Source organism: Mobula hypostoma, chromosome 3 (genome assembly GCF_963921235.1).
Source record: "Mobula hypostoma chromosome 3, sMobHyp1.1, whole genome shotgun sequence".
Classification (NCBI taxonomy): Eukaryota; Metazoa; Chordata; class Chondrichthyes; order Myliobatiformes; family Myliobatidae; genus Mobula; species Mobula hypostoma.
Genome location: NC_086099.1, coordinates 97,988,506 through 98,009,886, shown reverse-complemented (window position 1 = coordinate 98,009,886; position 21,381 = coordinate 97,988,506). Strand labels below are relative to the sequence as shown.

General features: G+C 39.8%; 2 protein-coding genes across 13 annotated transcripts in view; one reads left to right on the top strand and one right to left on the bottom strand.

Moving 5' to 3' along the window:
• The window catches only part of arhgap24 (Rho GTPase activating protein 24), a 705,958-nt gene extending 698,935 nt beyond the window's left edge, over positions 1-7,023 (top strand). For 6 of the 7 annotated variants that reach the window (XM_063043516.1, XM_063043517.1, XM_063043518.1 and 3 more), the window contains one exon: positions 5,930-7,023. In XM_063043516.1, coding sequence (XP_062899586.1) covers positions 5,930-6,173 — 244 coding nt within the window. In that variant the 3' untranslated portion in view covers positions 6,174-7,023. The remainder of the gene's footprint in view (positions 1-5,929) is intronic. The other variant, XM_063043523.1, reaches the window with a different exon arrangement.
• Positions 7,024-14,076: 7,053 nt separating this feature from the next.
• The window catches only part of mapk10 (mitogen-activated protein kinase 10), a 236,772-nt gene continuing 229,467 nt past the window's right edge, over positions 14,077-21,381 (bottom strand). For 2 of the 6 annotated variants that reach the window (XM_063043513.1, XM_063043512.1), the window contains one exon: positions 14,077-20,125. In XM_063043513.1, the coding sequence (XP_062899583.1) occupies positions 19,986-20,125 (140 nt within the window). In that variant the 3' untranslated portion in view covers positions 14,077-19,985. The other 4 variants (XM_063043515.1, XM_063043514.1, XM_063043509.1 and 1 more) reach the window with 4 other exon arrangements.

Sequence of the window (21,381 nt, the reverse complement as noted above, 5' to 3'; positions counted from 1 at the left end):
CACCTGATGGCAGCAGCAAGAAGAGATCATGGCCTGGCTGGTGGGGATCTCTGATGGTGGATGCTGCCTTCCTGTGACAGTGTTTCTTGTCGATGTGTCAATTGTTGGGAGGGCTTTACCCGTTATGGATGAGGCCGAATCCACTACGTTTCGTAGGATTCTGGGTCTCTTTGTTGCTTTGGTCTACTCTCGTCTGCTGGCAATATTATGCAGCATACAGCATGTTATATGAAGTAAAGACAGAAAATGCTGTTAGCAATCCCCAGGATAGGCAGCATCTGTGGAAAGAGAGGCAGAGTTCATGTTTCAGGCCCAAGACCTCTTTGTTGCACACTTCACTAGATGCCACCTAACTTGCTGTTGGTTTCCAGCATCTTGTGATTTTGGTGTGGTATCCCAGCAACTGCAATTTATTTTGATCTTCGAGCAGTGCTGAATTCCCTACGTCAGCTCAGTCTGCCTGTGGAGAGCTCCCACACTAATTCACCAATGATCTCCCATCTTGAAGACACCAGTGTGATTTAACATTGCACTCCTGTTCGCCGTGGCTCTTGTTCTGTCTGTGCTCACCCTTTGTTGATGGAGAGCGTGCTGTTGTGAATAGGGAGAAAGGGCCTGTTCCTGTGCTAGATGACTGTGAAGGTAGAGGTTGGCCCCTGCCTTCCAGGATCTATTCCTTCAGGATCTGCTGGCCTCAGGATTAAAGCCACATCTGATTCCCAGAAATATGCACCCACCATAATGAAGTTCTTCTCATGGTCCAAATGAACTGAACATGGGGGGATTGAGAGTGGAATCGTTTCCATAAGTGAGCCCATTGTACATGGGTGCAGTTTACAGCTGTCTTTATTCATGGGAATCCTTCAATCCTGGCAAATTCCAGTGAGCACGACATCAACTCTCGCTTACTAAAATGAAATAGATTAAATCAAACCTCCATGAATACACTTTTGCACAATAGTGATCTGCATCTGCAGCGAACTGCTGGAAGCAGCACCCTGTTATTTGTGGACTTTGGCCAGAAGTGTATGTAGGCTGCGGTTGGCTGTGAAGTTGTGCAGTCTGGTCTCCCAATGTTAGCTGAGCATCGATTTAGGCAGCAATAAAAGCAACAAACAGATGAATGTGCTCTGGGTTATAGAATCACCAGGAAAAGACCAGACAAGCTAACAAAGACAGAAAGGCCCAGTTGAAACAGACAATGAAGAATTTGCAGAGTAATCCTCACATTGTGGTCTGCACACGACTCTATGTACGCAAATTAGAGGGTGAAGCACGTTCTTAAAATCTTTTTAGGATGTGCTGCCTGCTGTGGGCAATGTTTTACACTTTGATTTGGGAACTCCCTCACTACGGAGAGATTGTAATGGAGGCAGGCCACTTGTTAATGTGCCTCATTTGACCAATATACCAGAGTGTTCTCACCCTCTGCCTTCTTTTTTTTCTATTCTTATGCCTTAGTGCACAGAAACCAACTCGTCAGCCTGACTCATTCATGCCCACTGGGATGCCTACCTATACTAATCCCACTTTTCATGCATTTGGCCTATCTCCCTCAATTCCTTTCCTATCCAAGTTCCTGTCCAAATGCTTTTTAAATTCTGTGATTGTACCTGCATCTACTATCTCATCTGGCAGCTCATTTCATCTACCCACCACTGACTCTGAAAAATCCTGCCTTCAAACCTTTATGTATTTCTCCTCTCACTTTAAACCCATGTCCAGCATTTATAAACACTCCTACCCCATGAAAAGGCTGTTATTGGATATCCTGTCCATGCCCTTAAACACCTCCTTGTAACAAAAACCTAACACTTTATTCTTTCTAATCTTTCTACTGCTACCACTTCTTGCCCATAGAGTTCAAAGTAAATTTTATTATCAAAGTACATATGTTAACATATATAACCCTGAGATTCATTTTCCTGTGGGCATACTCAGCAAATCTATAGAACGGTAACTACAACATGATCACAGTAACTACAACATGATCAATGAAAGATCATACTGAGTGCAGAAGACAACAAACTGTGCGAATACAAATATAAACAAACAGCAACAAATAATGAGAACATGAGATAATGAGATAAAGAATCCTTAAAGTGGTATCATTTGGGAATATTTCAATGATGTGGCAAGTGAGTGTACTTATCCCTTTTATTCAAGAGCCTGATGGTTGAGGGGTAGTAACTGTTCTTGGATCTTATGCTGCGAGTCCTGAGGTAGTTCTACATTCTGATGGCAGAAGCAAAAAGAGATCATGGCCTGGGTGGTGGGGATCTCTGTAATGGATGCTGCTTTCCTATGACAGCGTTTCATGTTGATGTGCTCAATGGCTTTACCCATGATGTACTGAGCCGAATCCACTACCTTTTGTAAGATTCTTCATTCAAAGGCATTGGTAATTCCATACCATTTGTGATTAGAACTGTGCACTATGCTCCAAGTGTACCCTAACCAATGTCTAGCATAACAGTAACATATTGCCCCAACTCTTGTACTTAATGAAGCTCTTTATTGATGTAAAGTGCTTCAGTTGTGAAAGATGCCATGTAAATGCAAGTCACCTTTAAGCTTAATTCTTTGCAAGTATATTGGTACAAATAAGGTAATTAATCAGAGTGTGACAGCTTCTTAAGCACACTATGCCTCTTTTTACAAAATTTCTTAATCAGAACCTGAAAACTTCAGATGTTTTACATAAGGTGTAGGTATTATTCTGACTAAAACTAATAGTCATAGTCATACTTTACTGATCCCGGGGGAAATTGGTTTTCATTACAGTTGCACCATAAATAATTAGTAATAAAACCATAAATAATTAAATATTAATATGGAAATTATGCCAGGAGATAAGTCCAGAACCAGCCTATTGGCTCAGGGTGTCTGACCCTCCAAGGGAGGAGTTGTAAAGTTTGATGGCCACAGGCAGGAATGACTTCCTATGACGCTCTGTGTTGCATCTCGGTGGAATGAGTCTCTGGCTGAATGTACTCCTGTGCCCAACCAGTACATTATGTAGTGGATGGGAGACATTGTCCAAGATGGCATGCAACTTGGACAGCATCCTCTTTTCAGACACCACCATCAGAGAGTCCAGTTCCATCCCCACAACATCACTGGCCTTACGAATGAGTTGTTGATTCTGTTGGTGTCTGCTACCCTCAGCCTGCTGCCCCAGCACACAACAGCAAACATGATCGCACTGGCCACCACAGACTCGTAGAACATCCTCAGCATCGTCCGGCAGATGCTAAAGGACCTCAAACTCCTCAGGAAATAGAGACGGCTCTGACCCTTCTTGTAGACAGCCTCAGTGTTCTTTGACCAGTCCAGTTTATTGTCAATTTGTATCCCCAGGTATTTGTAATCCTCCACCATCTCCACACTGACCCCCTGGATGGAAACAGGGGTCACCGGTACCTTAGCTCTCCTCAGGTCTATCACCAGCTCCTTAGTCTTTTTCACATTAAGCTGCAGATAATTCTGCTCACACCATGTGACAAAGTTTCCTACCGTAGCCCTGTACTCAGCCTCATCTCCGTTGCTGATGCATCCAACTATGGCTGAGTCATCAGAAAACTTCTGAAGATGACAAGACTCTGTGCAGTAGTTGATGTCCGCGGTGTAAATGGTGAAGAGAAAGGGAGACAAGACAGTCCCCTGTGGAGCCCCAGTGCTGCTGATCACTCTGTTGGACACACAGTGTTGCAAGCACACGTACTGTGGTCTGCCAGTCAGGTAATCAAAAATCCATGACACCAGAAAAGCATCCACCTGCATCGCTTGTAATTGTATTGTGACAGATGGAGTTCAACCCAGATAAGTGTGAAGTGGTTCATTTCGGTAGGTGAAATTTGAAGACAGAATATACTGTAACATTAATGGTAAGACTCTTGGTAGTGTGGAGGATCAGAGAGTTCTTGGGGTCTGTGTCCATAAGGCACTCAAAGCTGCTGTGCAGGTTGACAGTGTTGTTAAGAAGGTGTATTGGCCTTCATCAACTGTGGGATTGAGTTCAAGAGCCGTGAGGTAATGTTAAAGCTATATAAGACCTTAGTTAGACCCCAACTTAGAGTACTGTGTTTAGTTCTAGTTGCCTCACTACAGGGAGGATATGGATACTATAGAGACAGTGCAGAGGAGATTTACAAGGATGTTGCCTGGATTTGAGAGCATGCTTTGTGAGAATAGGTTTTTGCACCTGGCCTTTTCTCCTTGGAGTGATGGAGGATGAAAGGTGACCTGATAGAAGTGTATAAAATGATGAAGGGCATTGATCATGTGGATAGCCAAAGGCTTTTCCCCAGGGCTGAAGTGACTAATTTTAAGGTGCTTGGAAGCAGGTACAAGGAGGATGTCAGAGGTAAGTTTTTCACACAGGGATTGGAGGGTGCGTGGAATGCACTGCCAGTGACAGTGGTAGAGACGAATACAATAGGATCTTTTAAGGGACTCTTCGATAGGTACATGGAGCTTAGAAAAATAGAGGAGTATGTAGTAGGGTAATTCTAGGCAGCTTCTAGAGTAGGTAACATGGCCTGAAATGTGCTGCAGATTTCTATGATGCTATGAAACTTGTGGAGGCTTCAATTCTTTTTGTTATTGTGTGTCAAGTAATTTGGGATATCCCTTAAGGGATATGAAAGGCATTTCGTAGATGCGAGTACTTCTATGGAAATAGAAAAATTACAAGCACCTGACAAAATGGAAATGTCCTCATCCAAGTGCGAATCTAACAATGATTAACCTCTGACTCTATTTGAACCTCATCCTGAGAAGAACTACCTGAGGTATTCTAGCAATCATAGGTATAGATGTGAGGTGGAGAGTATATTGACTGGATGCATCATGCCCTGGTATGGGAACACCAATGCCCTTGAATGGAAAATCCTACAAAAAGTAATGATATGGCCCAGCCCATCATGGGTAAAGCCCTCCCAATCATTGAGCTCATTTACGTGGAGCGTTGTCGCAGGAAAACAGCATCCATCATCAAGGACCCCCACCATCCAGGCCATGCTCTCTTCTTGCCGCTGTCATCAGGAAGAAGGTACAGGAGCCTCAGCACCCACACCACTAGGTTCAGGAACAGTTATTATGCCTCAACCATCAGGCTCTTGAACCAAAGAGGATAACTACAAAACTTTGCTTGCCCCATCACTGTACTGTTCCCACAACCTTTGGACCCACTTTCAAGGACGTCGCATGTTCTCAATATTTATTGGTTATTTATTAATTGTTATTATCCTTAGTATTTGCAAAGTTTGTTGTCTTTTGCACATAGGTTGTTGTCTGTCATGTTGGTTGTGGTCACAATCTCGATATCAGAATCCTTCAGACTTCAGAAGCTTTTAAATATAGTGTAGGTATTATTCTGGCGAAAGGAACTTGTGAAGACTTCAAATTTTTTCTTGTTATTGGGTGTCAAGTGGTGATATATATGTACTTGAATAATAAATTTACTTTGAACTTTAGAGAAAGAAATGATGTGACAATGTGAACTATGAACTTAATTTTATGAAATTTACTTCCATTGGCTTTAGCAGAAGTCAAATTTATACCCCAACCACTCTTCCTCTCACTGCTTCTGTAATAATTTCCATTTTCAAAGACATCAAATTGAATTAAAAGTAATTTATTTCTATAACAGAAGTTAATCTGTTAGAGCAATTTAAGGCCTAGGCAGAAAGGTAAAGCTCTTTACAGCTCCCTGCTATAGTTATGTGTATTCATCTTACAGCATGCATCATTGTGCCATAAATAAATGCTTTACTTTTTTCATAATATTCATACCTTGATTTTTTTGCCAGGGTAATATAGTCAACATTCATCCACATTAGAGCATCTGTCAGAGCTAGCATTAGAGTACTTGATCTTTCTCTTCCACTTTTTGTTAATTTCTTCTTTTAATTTGCTACTTTGACAGCTTGGAGCAGCGAAACCTTGAGCTGGAGTCTGAGGTAATGACCCTTCACGAGGAACTGGACCAGGAAAGGAAGAAGTATACCATGGTAGAAATAAAGATGAGGAACACAGAGCGAGCACGGGAGGATGCTGAGAAACGCAATGAAATGCTGCAAAAAGAGATGGAGCAGTTTTTCTCCACCTTTGGTGATCTAACTGTGGAAACACGAAGGTCTGATCGAAGTAATACCATATGGATACAGTAAAGATCAAAAGATCAGAACAGAGATTGGGGAGGAGAAGATCAGGTGACTGGTCACCTGAATAGAGTTACACTCAATGACATTCAAAACCTTGAAGGATAAAATACATCTCAACTGAACTTGCCAGTATTTTGATTGTGTACTTTACACCTTATTATAACCTGTAAGCTCCATGTAATTATGTTACTGTTAAATGTTACAGCTGGTTGTGTATATAGCTTAAATGAAAAAAAAATATCAGTGGCATCTATATATCTCAAAGAGAAAAAGAAATCTTTTAACAAAAGCCTTGTATTTAAACTGCTAAGGTTAATATTGTTGTGTTGCAATTTAGCTTTTTATTGAGGCTTTTTAACTTGCACTTAACATAAGCTATTTTTTAGCATTGTGGTACAGTTGCCCTGTTTTGTAATTCATTCTTTTCTCCCCCTATCTTTCTGGGGCAAGAAAACTTCAAAGAATTTAAAGGTTATGAAATGGGCAATGGAATATGTAAAGTTAAATATTGAATAGAGTGGCGATGCTTCATGTGCCATTTCATTTGTTCTTGACCAAAAACAAAGTGTACATACTTTATAAAAATATAACAGATAAATTACCTAAATCTTTCCAGTGGCTGTACTGCTTTGTAACAGTATGTAACCTGATGGACTGTAGTTAAATTTGTCTTCCTTAAACATATCAAGCTTCTATTTTTACACCACTCCTATCCATGCTTAATGCCAATTCATGAAAATGTAGTTAATGGGGAAATTTCTACGAAAAGGGAAATTGCATTGGTCAACTACCAAATGTTGTCTTTCAAAGTGGAAAGATCTGATAAATGGTACCATTTTATTTTAGGCTGAATGTCTATTTTAAAAGATTCCTTCATATCTCAATTCAATATAAGCTCTTGTGTGATGTTGAATAATGGTCACAGTAAATACCAGATGAGAGGTATAACTGAAGCTTAATGTCAAGTAGACTCATTGAGGTGCCTGTACTAAAAGCCATGTATGCATCCAGATGTACTGGAATCTCCTTTCAGAGTTTCATATCTTCAGTTTTTATATCAGATAGAATGTAAATAGAGAACTTGCTCTTCAAGGAAAATCAGAAAACTCAGACACACAAAGTCCTGATAAAAATTGAAAATATGATAGATTATCTCGTTATAAACATGTTTGGAAATTCTTGAAGTATTTATCTAAATTCATGCATCAGGATTCAGTTGAGTAGGGTTGAGAATTATCTTCTAAACTAACAAGGATCTGAGGAATATTCCCAACTCTCCTTGGCTCTGCATTCAGGTATTTTTAAGAATTTCACATTTTGGTGACAAACTGTAAAAGCTGATTCATTGATCATTTAAAATAGTATTTTAATGCCACGTGGACTCAATATTTTGCATGTTCACTTCCATTTCCAGCTCTATGCAGTACTGTCCTTGGAAAGGATCCTGAAACAGTTTCTCTTGAAAGTGCCAATATCTGTAGACCTGGGGCTCTTTCATTTCTGCCTTTACTGTCACAGTGGTTGTGTACCTCTGATATACCCTGTGTGTCTTTCTCTCTGTCATAATGGATGTGTTGGCTCCTCTTTTAAGGCTGCCAATGGTATCATGGAAATGTAGAGCATAGGAATGGGCCCCTGCAGTCCACCTAGTTCATGTTGATCACAATGATATCAAAGAATTTCCAAACATGTTTATAACGAGATAATCAACTATATTTTCAATTTTTATCAGGACTTTGTGTGTCTGAGTTTTCCGATTTTCTTTGAAGAGCAAGTTCTCTATTTACATTCTATCTGGCAGTCCAAGATTATGATTAACAAATCCTTTACTAAATTTTGAATATGCAATGGATTACATCAAGAACACATAGATGCTAGTTAAATATGACTTCACCATCACAAAACTATTTGAGTTTTGCAGATTGTACTTCATCTATTTGTGCTCCTTTCCAGGTAATAAATCCCCAACAAAATTTCTGATAAGCCAAAGGAAACACTCCCAAGATTGGTTAAAATGATTGGTGGGATTTCAGTTTAATCTAGCAATCTGCATTATACCATCTTGACTACCTGTACTGTGTTACATTGGACAAATAACATTTGCACTGATGGAAACAAATTCCACAACTGAATTTACAATTTCATTGGGGAGGACCAAGTCTTCCAGCTGCTGATTGTGTTAGCTGAGAAAAATTATAACTTGGCTTCTGCAGAGTTGGACTTCTCTCAGACCTGCATTTCAGTTGATTCATCGAAAAGTCGTCAACAACTTTGTGATTACAATTTCCAATAAGCTAGTAGAGAGTGGCTCATGTTGTTCCGTTGTTTAAAAAAGGATCGAAAAGTAACCCGGGAAATTATAGGCCACTAAGTTTAACGTCGGTAGTAGGTAAGTTACTGGAGGGAGTACTAAGAGACAGAATCTACAAGCATTTGGATAGACAGGGACTTATTAGGGAGAGTCAACATGGCTTTGTGCGTGGTAGGTCATGTTTGACCAATCTATTGGAGTTTTTTGAGGAGGTTACCAGGAAAGTGGATGAAGGGAAGGCAGTGGATATTGTCTACATGGACTTCAGTAAGACCTTTGACAAGGTCCCGCATGGGAGGTTAGTTGGGAAAATTCGGTCGCTGGGTATACATGGAGAGGTGGTATATTGGATTAGACATTGGCTCAATGGAAGAAGCCAAAGAGTGGTAGTAGAGAATTGCTTCTCCGAGTGGAGGCCTGTGACTAGTGGTGTGCCACAGGGATCAGTGCTGGGTCCATTGTTATTTGTCATCTATATCAATGATCTGGATAATAATGTGGTAAATTGGATCAGCAAGTTTGCTGATGATACAAAGATTGGAGGTGTAGTAGACAGTGAGGAAGGTTTTCACAGCCTGCAGAGGGACTTGGACCAGCTGGAAAAATGGGCTGAAAAATGGCAGATGGAGTTTAATACAGACAAGTGTGAGGTATTGCATGTTGGAAGGACAAACCAAGGTAGAACATACAGGGTTAATGTTAAGGCACTGAGGAGTGCAGTGGAACAGAGGGATCTGGGAATACAGATACAAAATTCCCTAAAAGTGGCGTCACAGGTAGATAGGGTTGTAAAGAGAGCTTTTGGTACGTTGGCCTTTATTAATCAAAGTATTGAGTATAAGAGCTGGAATGTTATGATGAGGTTGTATAAGGCATTGGTGAGGCCGAATCTGGAGTATTGTGTTCAGTTTTGGTCACCAAATTACAGGAAGGATATAAATAAGGTTGAAAGAGTGCAGAGAAGGTTTACAAGGATGTTGCCGGGACTTGAGAAACTCAGTTACAGAGAAAGGTTGAATAGGTTAGGAGTTTATTCCCTGGAGCGTAGAAGAATGAGGGGAGATTTGATAGAGGTATATAAAATTATGATGGGTATTGATAGAGTGAATGCAAGCAGGCTTTTTCCACTGAGGCAAGGGGAGAAAAAAACCAGAGGACATGGGTTAAGGGTGAGGGGGGAAAAGTTTAAAGGGAACATTGGGGGGGCTTCTTCACACAGAGAGTGGTGGGAGTATGGAATGGGCTGCCAGACGAGGTGGTAAATGCGGGTTCTTTTTTAACATTTAAGAATGAATTGGACAGATACATGGATGGGAGGTGTATGGAGGGATATGGTCCGTGTGCAGGTCAGTGGGACTAGGCAGAAAATGGTTTGGCACAGCCAAGAAGGGCCAAAAGGCCTGTTTCTGTGCTGTAGTTTCTATGGTTCTATGGTTCTAATTCATGACACCCCAACCAACTGACTTCCGCTCATTCTGTTTGTATTAGGCATTATCCCAACTGAAGAATGAATAGTGCTGAGCTTTAAATAATCATGTTGTTTTTAATAATTGGCAGTTGTGCCTTCAGCTGCCAAGGTCTTGATCTCTGGAATTCTATTAGTGAACTATCTGCATCTCCAATTTTCTTTCCTTCTTAAAGCTAGTCCCTAAACCTACATTTCCCTTACCTGGATTGTCAACCATTGCTTGCTAACTATGCAATGAAGAACCACAGAAGCTTAAAGTTGTTACATTACTATAAGTTGGTGTTGTGACAGGTGATAACAAAAGCTCTTTCTATTGGAAAGAATGTCTTTTATACACAAAATCATTGCTTCATAACTGCATTCATTTTCTTTTTCAAACCATGCTTCCACATAATGATCAGGTTTTTTTCTCATAATACACCTAGTTTCTTTAAGTACTGATACTGATGTGCTTATTCTCGTGAAAAACTGATACATTAAGAAAGTCATTACTTTTCCTCTTTATTTCCTTGATGCATTCATGCAAAATTCTGAAGTGATCAATAATTCTGTGTTATGGCACCATTACATAGCTAATAGTTTGTTTTCCCTCATTTTGCCTGAACATACTGTAAAATGGTTTCCTGCTGTTTTTTTTTAACTGTATCTCCACAAGAACACATGAACTCTCAAGCATGGCCCACTATTAAAAATGATATTTAGTGGCCCTAACTCCAGTTCTTGCCACCTCCAAATAGCCCTCCTTGTTCTTTATCTATCTGAACCTTAATTTCTTCTAATGACCAGCCGCCTCCACCTTCTGAGGCAGAGACTTTCCAAGATTCATATCTACTGAGAAGAAGCTTCTATACACGTTCTTGTTTGCAATCTTTGCATTTTTCCCTGTTTCCATGATTCTTTATTGTTTCAAAGTCTTTAAATTACTCACAATATTTATATTTAAGCTCAAGCAGAATAATAATATGCTCCTTAGTTTCAAAACCGAAATAGGAGGAAGGGCCGATGTTCAGCTGAATTGAATTGAATTGACTTTATTTCTTACATCCTTCACATACATGAGGAGTAACAATCTTTACATTACGGCTCCATCTAAATATATGATGTGCAATTTATAGTAATTTGCAATAAATTGTAATAAACAGGACAGTCAATATAGCATAGAAATACATCTGTATCAGCATGAATTAATCAGTCTGATAGCCTGGTGGAAGAAGCTGTCCCGGAGCCTGTTGGTCCTGGCTTTTATGGTGTGATACCATTTCCAGGATGGTAGCAGCTGGAACAGTTTGTGGTTGGGGTGACCGGGGTCCCCAGTGATCCTTCTTTCATGACTTCTACGTACCTGTCTCTGCAAATGTCCTGAATAGTGGGAAGTTCACATCTACAAATGTGCTGAGCTGTCCACACCACTCTCTGCAGAGTCCTGTGATTGAGGGAAGTACAGTTCCCATACCAGTCAGGATGCTCTCAATTGTGCCCCTGTAGAAAGTCCTTAGGATTTGGGGATTTTTCAACCGTTTGAGGTGAAAGAGGCGCTGTTGTGCTTTTTTTCACTACATAGCTGGTATGTGCAGACCATGTGAGGTTTTCAATGATGTGTATGCCAAGGAACTTAAAGCTGTTCACCCTCTCAACCCCAGCTCCATTGATACCAATAGGGGTTAGCCTCTCTCCATTCCTCCTGTAGTCCACATACAGCTCCTTTGTTTTTGTGACATTGAGGGAGAGGTTGTTTTCTTGACACCACTGTGTCGAGGTGATGACTTCCTCTGTAGGCTGCCTCATTATTATTTGAAATAAGGTCAATCAATGTAGCAAATTTAATTAGCAGATTGGAGCTGTGGATGGCAACAGAATCATGGGTATACAGAGACTAAAGGAGGGGGCTTAGGAAACAGCCCTGCGGGGCACCTGTATTGAGGGTCAGAGGTGAGGGAGCCCACTCTTACCACCTGCCAGCAATCTGATAGGAAGTCCAGGATCCAGCTGCACAAGGCAGGGTCAAGGCCGAGGTCTCTGAGCTTCTTGTCAAGTCTGGACGAAACTATGGCGTTGAATACTGAACTGTAGTCCAAGAATAGCATTCTCACATAAACATCCCTCTTCTCCAGATGTGTAAGGACGGTCTGTAGAGCTGTGGCTATTGCATCATCTGTCGATTGGTTGTGTCGGTAGGTGAATTGTAAGGGGTCCAATGTGAGTGGCAGCAAGCTGCAGATATAGTCCTTGACCAGTCTCTCAAAGCATTTGCTCATTATTGAGGTGAATGCAACGGTATGCCAGTCGTTCAGACATGTTACCTTGGTCTTTTTAGGTACAGGAACAACGGTGGATGCTTTGACGCAGGAGGGCACTCTACACTGGGAGAGGGAGAGATTAAAATGTCTGTAAACTCACCTGCCAGTCGTGCCGCGCACATCCTGAGTACCGCCCTGGGACGCTGTTTGGTCTCGCACCAATTCATTAATTCGGACTGGCAAAATAATATTCTGGAGCTCATTTAAGGGGAATGTTTTTGGTAAGAATTGCTGGTGCAGTCTGAAATCCAAAAGACAGCATTTTTAACCTCCGAGTTTCTGATGCACTTTTCAGTTTTGGACTGAAAAATATTCTCGACACCAGTGACATCACTCCTGTGTAGTCAGTGGTTAAGATCTGCTGGGTGTCTTGACATTACTTTGTTTCTAATTTTTATACATGATGCTCTTATCTTGATTGGCAGTAATTTTAAGCAATCAAAAAAGGGTTCCATTTCGAACAGTGAAGGTGCGGATGGTGTGAATGGGCCAGTGTATTTATAGAGATAATTCTTACTTGGTGATCTCAGATCATTGCAGATGTTAAGTTTTGAATTCAGGCCCTCATGCACAACAATAAATTTTGCATCAGGCCATCCAGATTTTCATCAGGAATGCCACGCAATGCACAACAGGTGTTGTGCAAACAATTCATATCATGATAATGCAGATAAATAAAGTGGCTTTAAAATAAATTACAGGTTTCCTAAAGGATCTATGAAAGCTCAGCGGTTTAATAAGTTGAATTATAAATTGTGCCCCGTTAGTTTCAAGATGCTTATTTTTAGTCATAACCATGCAGCTTTACAGCATGGAAATTCAATCAGAGGGCCTCTGGGACGGGAACATGAACAAGTTTCATTTTCTGATTGCTTGCTTGGGAGTGAATCGCCGTGCTTGTGCAGGAACCATGGGGATGAGCTGGTTTTGATGAGCGGTCAAGTTGCACTCAAATGGTAGCTGAGAGATCTTTATATTTTTAAATCTATCCTTTTTAGCAGCTTGTGGTGGAATGTTAGGAGGGAGATTTTATATGGAAGGAGTGGTTCGGAGCGTGGACCGGCGATTTTTGCAGATTATAAAATCTTCTGATGCTATTCATATTCAGTGACTGGACAAGTCCACAGCCATTGTGTCACTCACTAACATCATCTTCAAGACCCTGAAGGTCACATTGCTGGCCAAGCTGCAATCTGCTAGAGGCGTGGCCTGCCGCAGTGAATGTCGCTTAACTTTCATTTTACAGTATCGATATTTGATTATGATAATACCCGGTCAGTTTCCTCTGCTAGATTGTCGGTCACGCAATGAATACAGCTTTTCCCTAATGTAGTAGGAGCTTCTGCAAAGCAACGTGTTGCAATACTTTTTAGATTGAAAAATGAAAGAACTGTGTATATTTGCCCTTGAGCCTTCGAACTTCCTCTTTGTTTTCACCCCTTATACTGTAGGATTTTATGGATTAACTGTTGTGGATATTTTCCCAGGCTATGATTGGTATGTCATATTATCCCTGAGAAGACTCTCGGTAGCTGTCTATAACACAAGGTGAAGACCAATCCGCGAAGTGCCAAATTTAAAATTAAACCACAAAGAACTGAGGTTGGCTCTTGTCTTGCAACAGTGGGCGTAACTGTGCACGGCGCAGAAAGGGATTCACAGCTGCGGAAAAGATGTGTAAATAGCAGCTGGCACAGCCTCTGTGTGATTAGATGACGGGCAGCAAGATGTCCTTTGCAAATAATCACTATTCTGGTACAGAAACCGTGTCAGATCTTCTCAGATTGACTGAATCTGCTAATTATCATACATCAGTGAAACATAATTTCCCATTTTAAAGGCATATTTTATTGATTTTTAAAATCACATACATATATTTTCTACATACATGGTAGCTTTAAAATCTTGAGTGCTTTATTTTCTGTCCAGTCTTGATTTTATCCTATCCTGGAGCTGGACCTTGAGGAACCATCTTCCTAAGCACTGCTGTTGAGTCGGACACTTATCTCATTCTTACATCCTAACAAAATTGATCACAAACAGTACAAAATAAAACAAGCAACCACCGGCGTTTGTTTAAAATCAAACCTGACACAAAGTCATCACATCAGATTCCAGTTGTGATCGGAGCTGACCTCATCGTAATGGTGCGGTTTCAGAGAGAAATCTTATTGCACCGCTGTTAAGTGAAAATATCTGGACGTTATGAACATACTTTGAGTTAAACTGACAAATGGTATTGAGAAGGCTCATTAAAATATTTTTAAACATTACTTTTTATATAAAATCCTCTTCCCCAAACAAAACATGTTTTTTTTTGTAAACCCCTTCATAATCGGAAAGATATCCAAATAGAGCTGTCACGTCCAATCATTACTTTTCCTCTTTGCATAACTTCCAAAAGCAAGCGACTGTGGGAGTCACCTCACCGTTAACAAGGATTTGGCAGTTATTAAATAATCATCATTTATTTAATTAACTGGAAAAAAAGCTTTTTTTTCTACAGCCAGTTAATCTAATAATTACACCAAGCTTAGAAAGGCAATATCTGGTGTTGGATGGTCCTTCGTTTGAATTTGTTATTTTTGATATTTTGCCCCTATCCCCATCAATGCTGGCTACAGTTTATGGACATCTCATTTCAACCATTCCAGGTATGGCTTGTTCTAGGACAAAACAGCTTTGCCATCCCTTTCGCAACCCCAAATAACCCCACTTCATTTATAATAGGACTCACTAACACTCCAAATTAACCTGAAAGCTGAGTGATATTGCTATTAGAGTGATTCAGCAAATCAAAAGGCAGGAGCTTTGCTTGTCAATTAGTCACACTTATACAAGCCCCTCCTTTTCCAAAAAAAGAGGAGATACAAAATTATGAAGGGAAGAGAAGTACATTCAGTTGAAGATGACCTGTATAAAAATGATTGCTGATTGATTGACAGCTCCAGGAAACTTTATAGCAGCCCCTCTGATTGTTAGTATAACTGGACTATGCTTCACATACCTTCAGAAAGAGAAGCATTCTATGTACTATTATAATTTGATTCAGCTTTATAGGAAGCATCTTTGTTATAAGTCTGCAGGACAGAAGCCTCAGGTAGGATGCATGCAGGGATGCTGCATTTTAATTAGCTGAACTTTTAACTTCGTAACCTTAAAAATTTGAACATCACTTTCCGTAAGCAACATTATTCCACTCAGGTAGTCAAGGAGAAATTTCCTGAAGTGAAGCATTTACATACAGGAAATCAGAAAGGAATGTTCACTTATATCTTGCCATGTTGCTGATTTTTTTTTAGAAGAACACGAAGACCGAAGTGGGTACCTCAGCACAGCGATTAGCAATGATCTGCTTACAAAATTCAGCAATAAAACTTACAGACCAAACCATTCAATATGCTATGCTTTGTGAACATATTTTAGTGAATGGAACCTGAGCTGACTAATTCAGACCCCTTTGTGCTGAAATTGTTTGGACATAAAATAGAATACAATTGAGATTCAATAACAATTTTCAAATTCTGCAATATTGTTGACCAAGTCCTCTATAACCCATTAACTTTTCATTAAGTCTGTTTGTCAAATTGAGAAAGGTAAACTAGAATTTACAGTATCTTATTAGATACTTAAAACAAATGGAACACAGCTGTAAACCCCTACCTCATCCAATGGAGCAAGCTGTTCAATCCTCCCAGCTTTATATTAGAGACAGGCCGAAGTTTCAATGGGATACTTAGCTGCTGGGTCTTCCTCAATCTAATAACTGATGTTCTTTTTACAATGGAACAAGGACTATTCATTTTCACATGATGTGAGAGTTGATTTTATGTGACAACATGTACTCAATCTGTCCCACTGCGATAACAGTTATTGGAACGTTGCAGGAATAATTACTGTAACGCTGATTGTCCAACATGCTCCATCTCTGTCACATTTTTGATACTTCTTTTGACAAGACAAATTGTTTTTCAGTTTTTATTTCTATTTTTCCTCTGAAATATTTCATGCAGTTATGCTCAGAGCAGGAGTGTTGTGGAACTGAAACAAGCACTCAGAGGCAAAAACATCTTATGATCTCACTACTTCACTGCATTACTTACAAACTTGGGGGTTATTTTATTAAAGCAAAGTTAAAAAGTATATTGCATATAAATGTAAAGACCCCTCAGAGAAGCATTGCTGGTATTGCGGTGGCCAGTAAGTTTGGATATGAAGATAGGACTTAGAAAGGCTTATGGAGAAACCTCTGACACTTAAGTGCTGGACATCTAAAAACTATGCATTGCTTCATGATGGAAGCCCGAGGTGTTCAAGTGACCAGAAGTTGTGATGACTGAATTCTAGGAGGGTTATAGCATTGCTTATTTAATAAAGGTTTTGTTAAACAGCACTATTGCTGCAACAAAATACAGGACTCTTTCTAGTCAAGATGGTGCTGAGCTGCAGTCCTTGTTAAGATCGTGGCTCAGATTTGGTTGCACTTTAGGGTCACAGGAATAGTTTAGGAGACAGAGAGGGGAGTTAGGGGTCAGATTAGTATTTAGGGACAGGAATGTAAGGAGTTAGAGATCAGGCTGAAGCCTAGGCCTCTGCTTCACATTCAAAGGCCATGACAACACGGACATAGAACTGCTGAGGTCTTTGTCCACTGGGGAAGTCAGAAGCCCGCTATCTGCAAATCAACAAGGCTAGAGACCCGGAGGTGACCTGCCTGGTGTTGGGGTACCGTCTGTGTCTGTGTGTGTATGTGAATGGATGGGTGGGAAGATGGGAAGGGCCTTGTTTTGCTGTTGTTGTGCTGAACATTTCGGGCATGCTGTGCTGGGACCAGAACATGTGGCCACACTTGCAGGCTGCCCCCAGCACATCCTTAGGTTGTGCTAGTTGTTAACTCAAACGACACAATTCACTGTATGTTTCGATGTTCATGTGAATCTAAATCTGACTCTTAAGAGATTCATCACTGGAACAGATGCAGAATGGGTGCTGGCAGTAGCATTGCCCATGCTCAAACTGGCAGGCTGAGGTCCATTGCAGCACAGTAGCATAATAGCACAACAGTTTACAGTACCAGTGACCCAAGCAGTTTGGACATTATCCCCATGACCGTGTGGATTTCCTCCGGGTGCTGCTGCTTCCTCCCACAGTCTAAAGACATACCAGTTGGTAGATTAATTGGTTATTTTAAATTGCCCCTTGATTAGGCTAGGGTTAAATCAAGGAAGCTGGGTGATGAGGCTTGAAGGGCGGAAGGGCCTATTCCGTGCTGTATCTCAATAAATAAATAATAACATGGGGAATTCAGCTTTGTGAGCTGAGCTGAGAAAAGCCGATGTGGTTCAGACCATACAGTTCTACAGTTCTAACTCTAAATTATAACATGCTGACCACCTGTTCCACGCTCTTCTTATTGAGGTCAGCATCCATAGACAAAGGAAGGTCTTAATCTACTTTGAACCCCACAAAACCCACAGCTCTTCTTTCTCAAACAGTATGGGCTTAATGAAGTTACTGCATAAAAAGGGCTACTTCTTGAAAAATAGCTTTTGATGTGCATGGTATTCTAACTGCGGTCAAGTGCTACCCAGACTTGAATGCAACCTGTTTCTGTTTCTTGGGTTTATCAAAGAATCAATATTTCATAAAGAAAAAAATACCTATTGAAAAAAAAGATAAAAAGTAATTTATGATATTAGCTGGCTTCTAAGAAATCTATCTCGGCAGTATAAGCCTGCTAATGATCCCAAGCATTTTGTTATACGTGAGGTGTGTACGGTGAGCAGAATTTTGCTGAAGTTGAGAAATCCAAGGTATACTATTACTGAATAAAAATTTAAAATGTGGGTCACATTTTTCAGCAGTGTAGCCTCATTTTCCTCCAAATGTTGCCTTAAAGTTTCAAATCAAACTCCAGAGTCAGAAACTGGATATTTCAAATCTGCCCCCACCCTGGCAAGGCTCAGCTCCCTCAAGAAATCAGACAATACAGTACCCTCAAAATGGCAAGACAACAAGGAAGCCTTCTATTTTAAATGTTAAATTAAACTAAAAATATGTTCATCAAACAGCTATTTTGCCTAGGTACATTAGTAGCTAAAAAATGGTCCCTAGTTGATTCATAGCTTTGGGTATCTGTGTTGTTTTGCCTCTAGGCAAACAAAGTCCTGACTACTTTTGCAATAACCCACAAAATGTTCCTAAAAACTTTAGATTCTCAATCAGTCAGTCATTTCAAATTTTAATTTGGAAATCAGCCATTTTGGTTGAGGCTATGTCTTTACCATTGAACAACCAATTCAATCTGGTCAGAGCTGTGTCATTTCAATCTTGAATTTGTACAATTCTATCTAAAATGATCTCACCAGGATTGTAAATCACCATGCTATTTTTTTTGGTACAGTTTGCATCACTTAGGTCCTGAATGTTCATCCCTAATGTTTTCCTTGTCAGATAAAGCTTTTGATTTAATGTCAAGTAGTAATTTTCTTCTCATTAATACAAGTTTCGATAATTGAAAATAACTCCATGTTTACCTGTGAACAGATAAGACTAATTATGAGACCATGCAGATTCAGCATTTAAGGGGTTTAAGAGTACAGCAACATTATTTCAGTTCCAGGCTGTTTACATTATGTATCACATTATAGCTTACAATACATCTAGGTATAACTTTTTCCTTCCATTTACTGTAATATAGTTGGAAGTTTGATCATGCACAACTACAGGCAAATGCAACTAAAGAGCGTGCAGCCATCTACAGCAAGGTGTGCCATTGCTTTATATGTGCATGTCCTTTATTTTAGTGGTAAAAGTTACCGCTTTCTCAAACCAGAATACAGATGAAGCTATGAGCAGAAATTCATAGATCTCTCAATCTGAGCACAATTCTAACTTTGCTATGCCTATTCCATTCGAATCATTTTCAGTGATTTGCCACAACGTCATAATATGTGCTTACTTGTTGTAATTTATTGAAGGGCTTGTGATTTAGTTTTGAATAAATTATAGTGGTATAACAGAACAGAATGGTAATGTCACTTTAGAGACATATTGTTCTATAAAAATTGGAACATAATAAGACTTTTATAAGTGCATGAATTTCGCAAATACAGATTGTAGCCAAGTAGTGCCAGCCAAGAGACAAGGATGGCAGTAACATATCAAAACAAAACATTATAGATTATTATCTGTGCATGGCCATTTACCACATGCATTTATCTACCTTTAATTAGATAAAAATTAGTTCTTGTTTTTCAAACTGCAATGATATTCAATGCTCAGATGATTAATAGATTTATATTTCCTGTCACTCTGACAATATTATCATGTTCCAAAATTTGATCCTTTTGGTATGCACGTGGGCATTTATAGCAATCGTACTAAGTGTTTATAGTAAGCATATTCAAAATGAATAGGAATAGGGACACATATTGTAACTTTAAGGAGACAAAAGTGCATTTAGTTTTAACTATAATGCTGTATCTTTTCCGCTCACCTTCTGAGTTCAAAGCCAGTTTCAGGGAGCTAATTTATAAACATATATTTACGTACTTTGAAATGATGCTGCTTGATACTCTTAATGAATGTCAGCTTTGGTGGAATGAGACATAAGCAAAGCATTTTGACATAATATTTTAGCATCAGTACTTCCACGGTCATTTTTAAATAGTTCATTTCCAGAGTATTTAGTATTTGCATCATTTTCTAAAGAAGAAGTGGCTCCGCAGGCAGACGGTTAGTCACCTGCAACAGAGGGGTCCTGCTGAAGTTTCCAGGCTGCTGTCAGTGTCCGACGCGAGGGTCTGATCGGTTGACATAGATGAGATGTCATTTACTGATGAGGATGGAGGAAGGCTGTCACTGCTATTCACTGCTGCACCTGTGCTAAGAAAATTAACAGTAGAGCCATAAAATCCGGGAACACTGTTCAATGAGATCTAAATCCTTTACGTGATCATGAAAGTATACATTCACACTTTCAAATGTATAAAAGTCCATTTGCTGCTTATACTTCCTGACAGAAGCAGCCATTTGTAATGTTGATCATTACAGGTTTGTTGCCATCATTCGGCAGATTCAACATTGACCCTGAGTCTTTACATTAAAGGCCAACTATGCTCCACCGTCCAACAGAGAAATTTACTTAAACAATCCAGGCAACTCTGCAAAAGAGAAAATTGTTTTAAAAACATTGTCTTTTGTGAACATACTATGTTACTTTAAGGGGGGACATGAGCACATTAGATGAATCAGGGAATCTAACCAAAGCCAAGCCAGTTGGTGTGGTGATCATTATAGATGAGTACTCATCTAACTTTTCCATTATTGCAGGATCACTCTTTGTACTCCAGACCACAAAAAGTGAAAATGCAAGAGGTGTCTGAATTCCCAGTACAGCAGCATTTTATACTGTATAATTCTGTTAGCCTTGAATAACTACTAGGGATAGCCCTAACTAATGGGAAGCCTGCTTCATTTTTATTTCTGGCAGCTAAAGGAACTCAGCAGGCCAGGCAGCATCTATGAAAAAACTGAGTAACAAATTATGTATTTTGATGGAATACAAAACAAATTAGAACACTACCAATAGTACCAGAGTACTATAAAGCTGTGTATTAGTTCCTAATAGTTATCGATGGAGAAATTCATGCAGTTTACGCAATGAACAAAATCAGTGCACGCACCTAGTGCAGATAATGGCCTGACTTCATATACTGCTGTCGACGATTGCATCTCCACATCTTCAGTTTCACTGTAACACGCAAGATGATTGTCGATGCCATCAAATTCTTTATAGTTGCTACCTTGTTGAAGTTGTGAAATAGTTTAATTTTCACTACTGGCCATTTCTGGCATCTCCAAGTCTGAATATTTGAAACCACAGTGAGCAAAACAATTCTGAATTGTCTTACTACTTATTTCTCGCCAACTATCAGTTAAAAAAAACCTACTACTTTTTGAACGCAAACATACACAACTGGGGTTATTTTAAAACTCTCTGCTCTGTGTGGTGTAGCATCTAATGGCCACATAAGTGTGTGCAATAAATGCTAGTTCAGAACCTGTTCAGAAAGTCTCTTGCCCCAATTAAATGCCATTGTGTCCCAAATAAACAAAGGCAGTCCAGCAATTTTC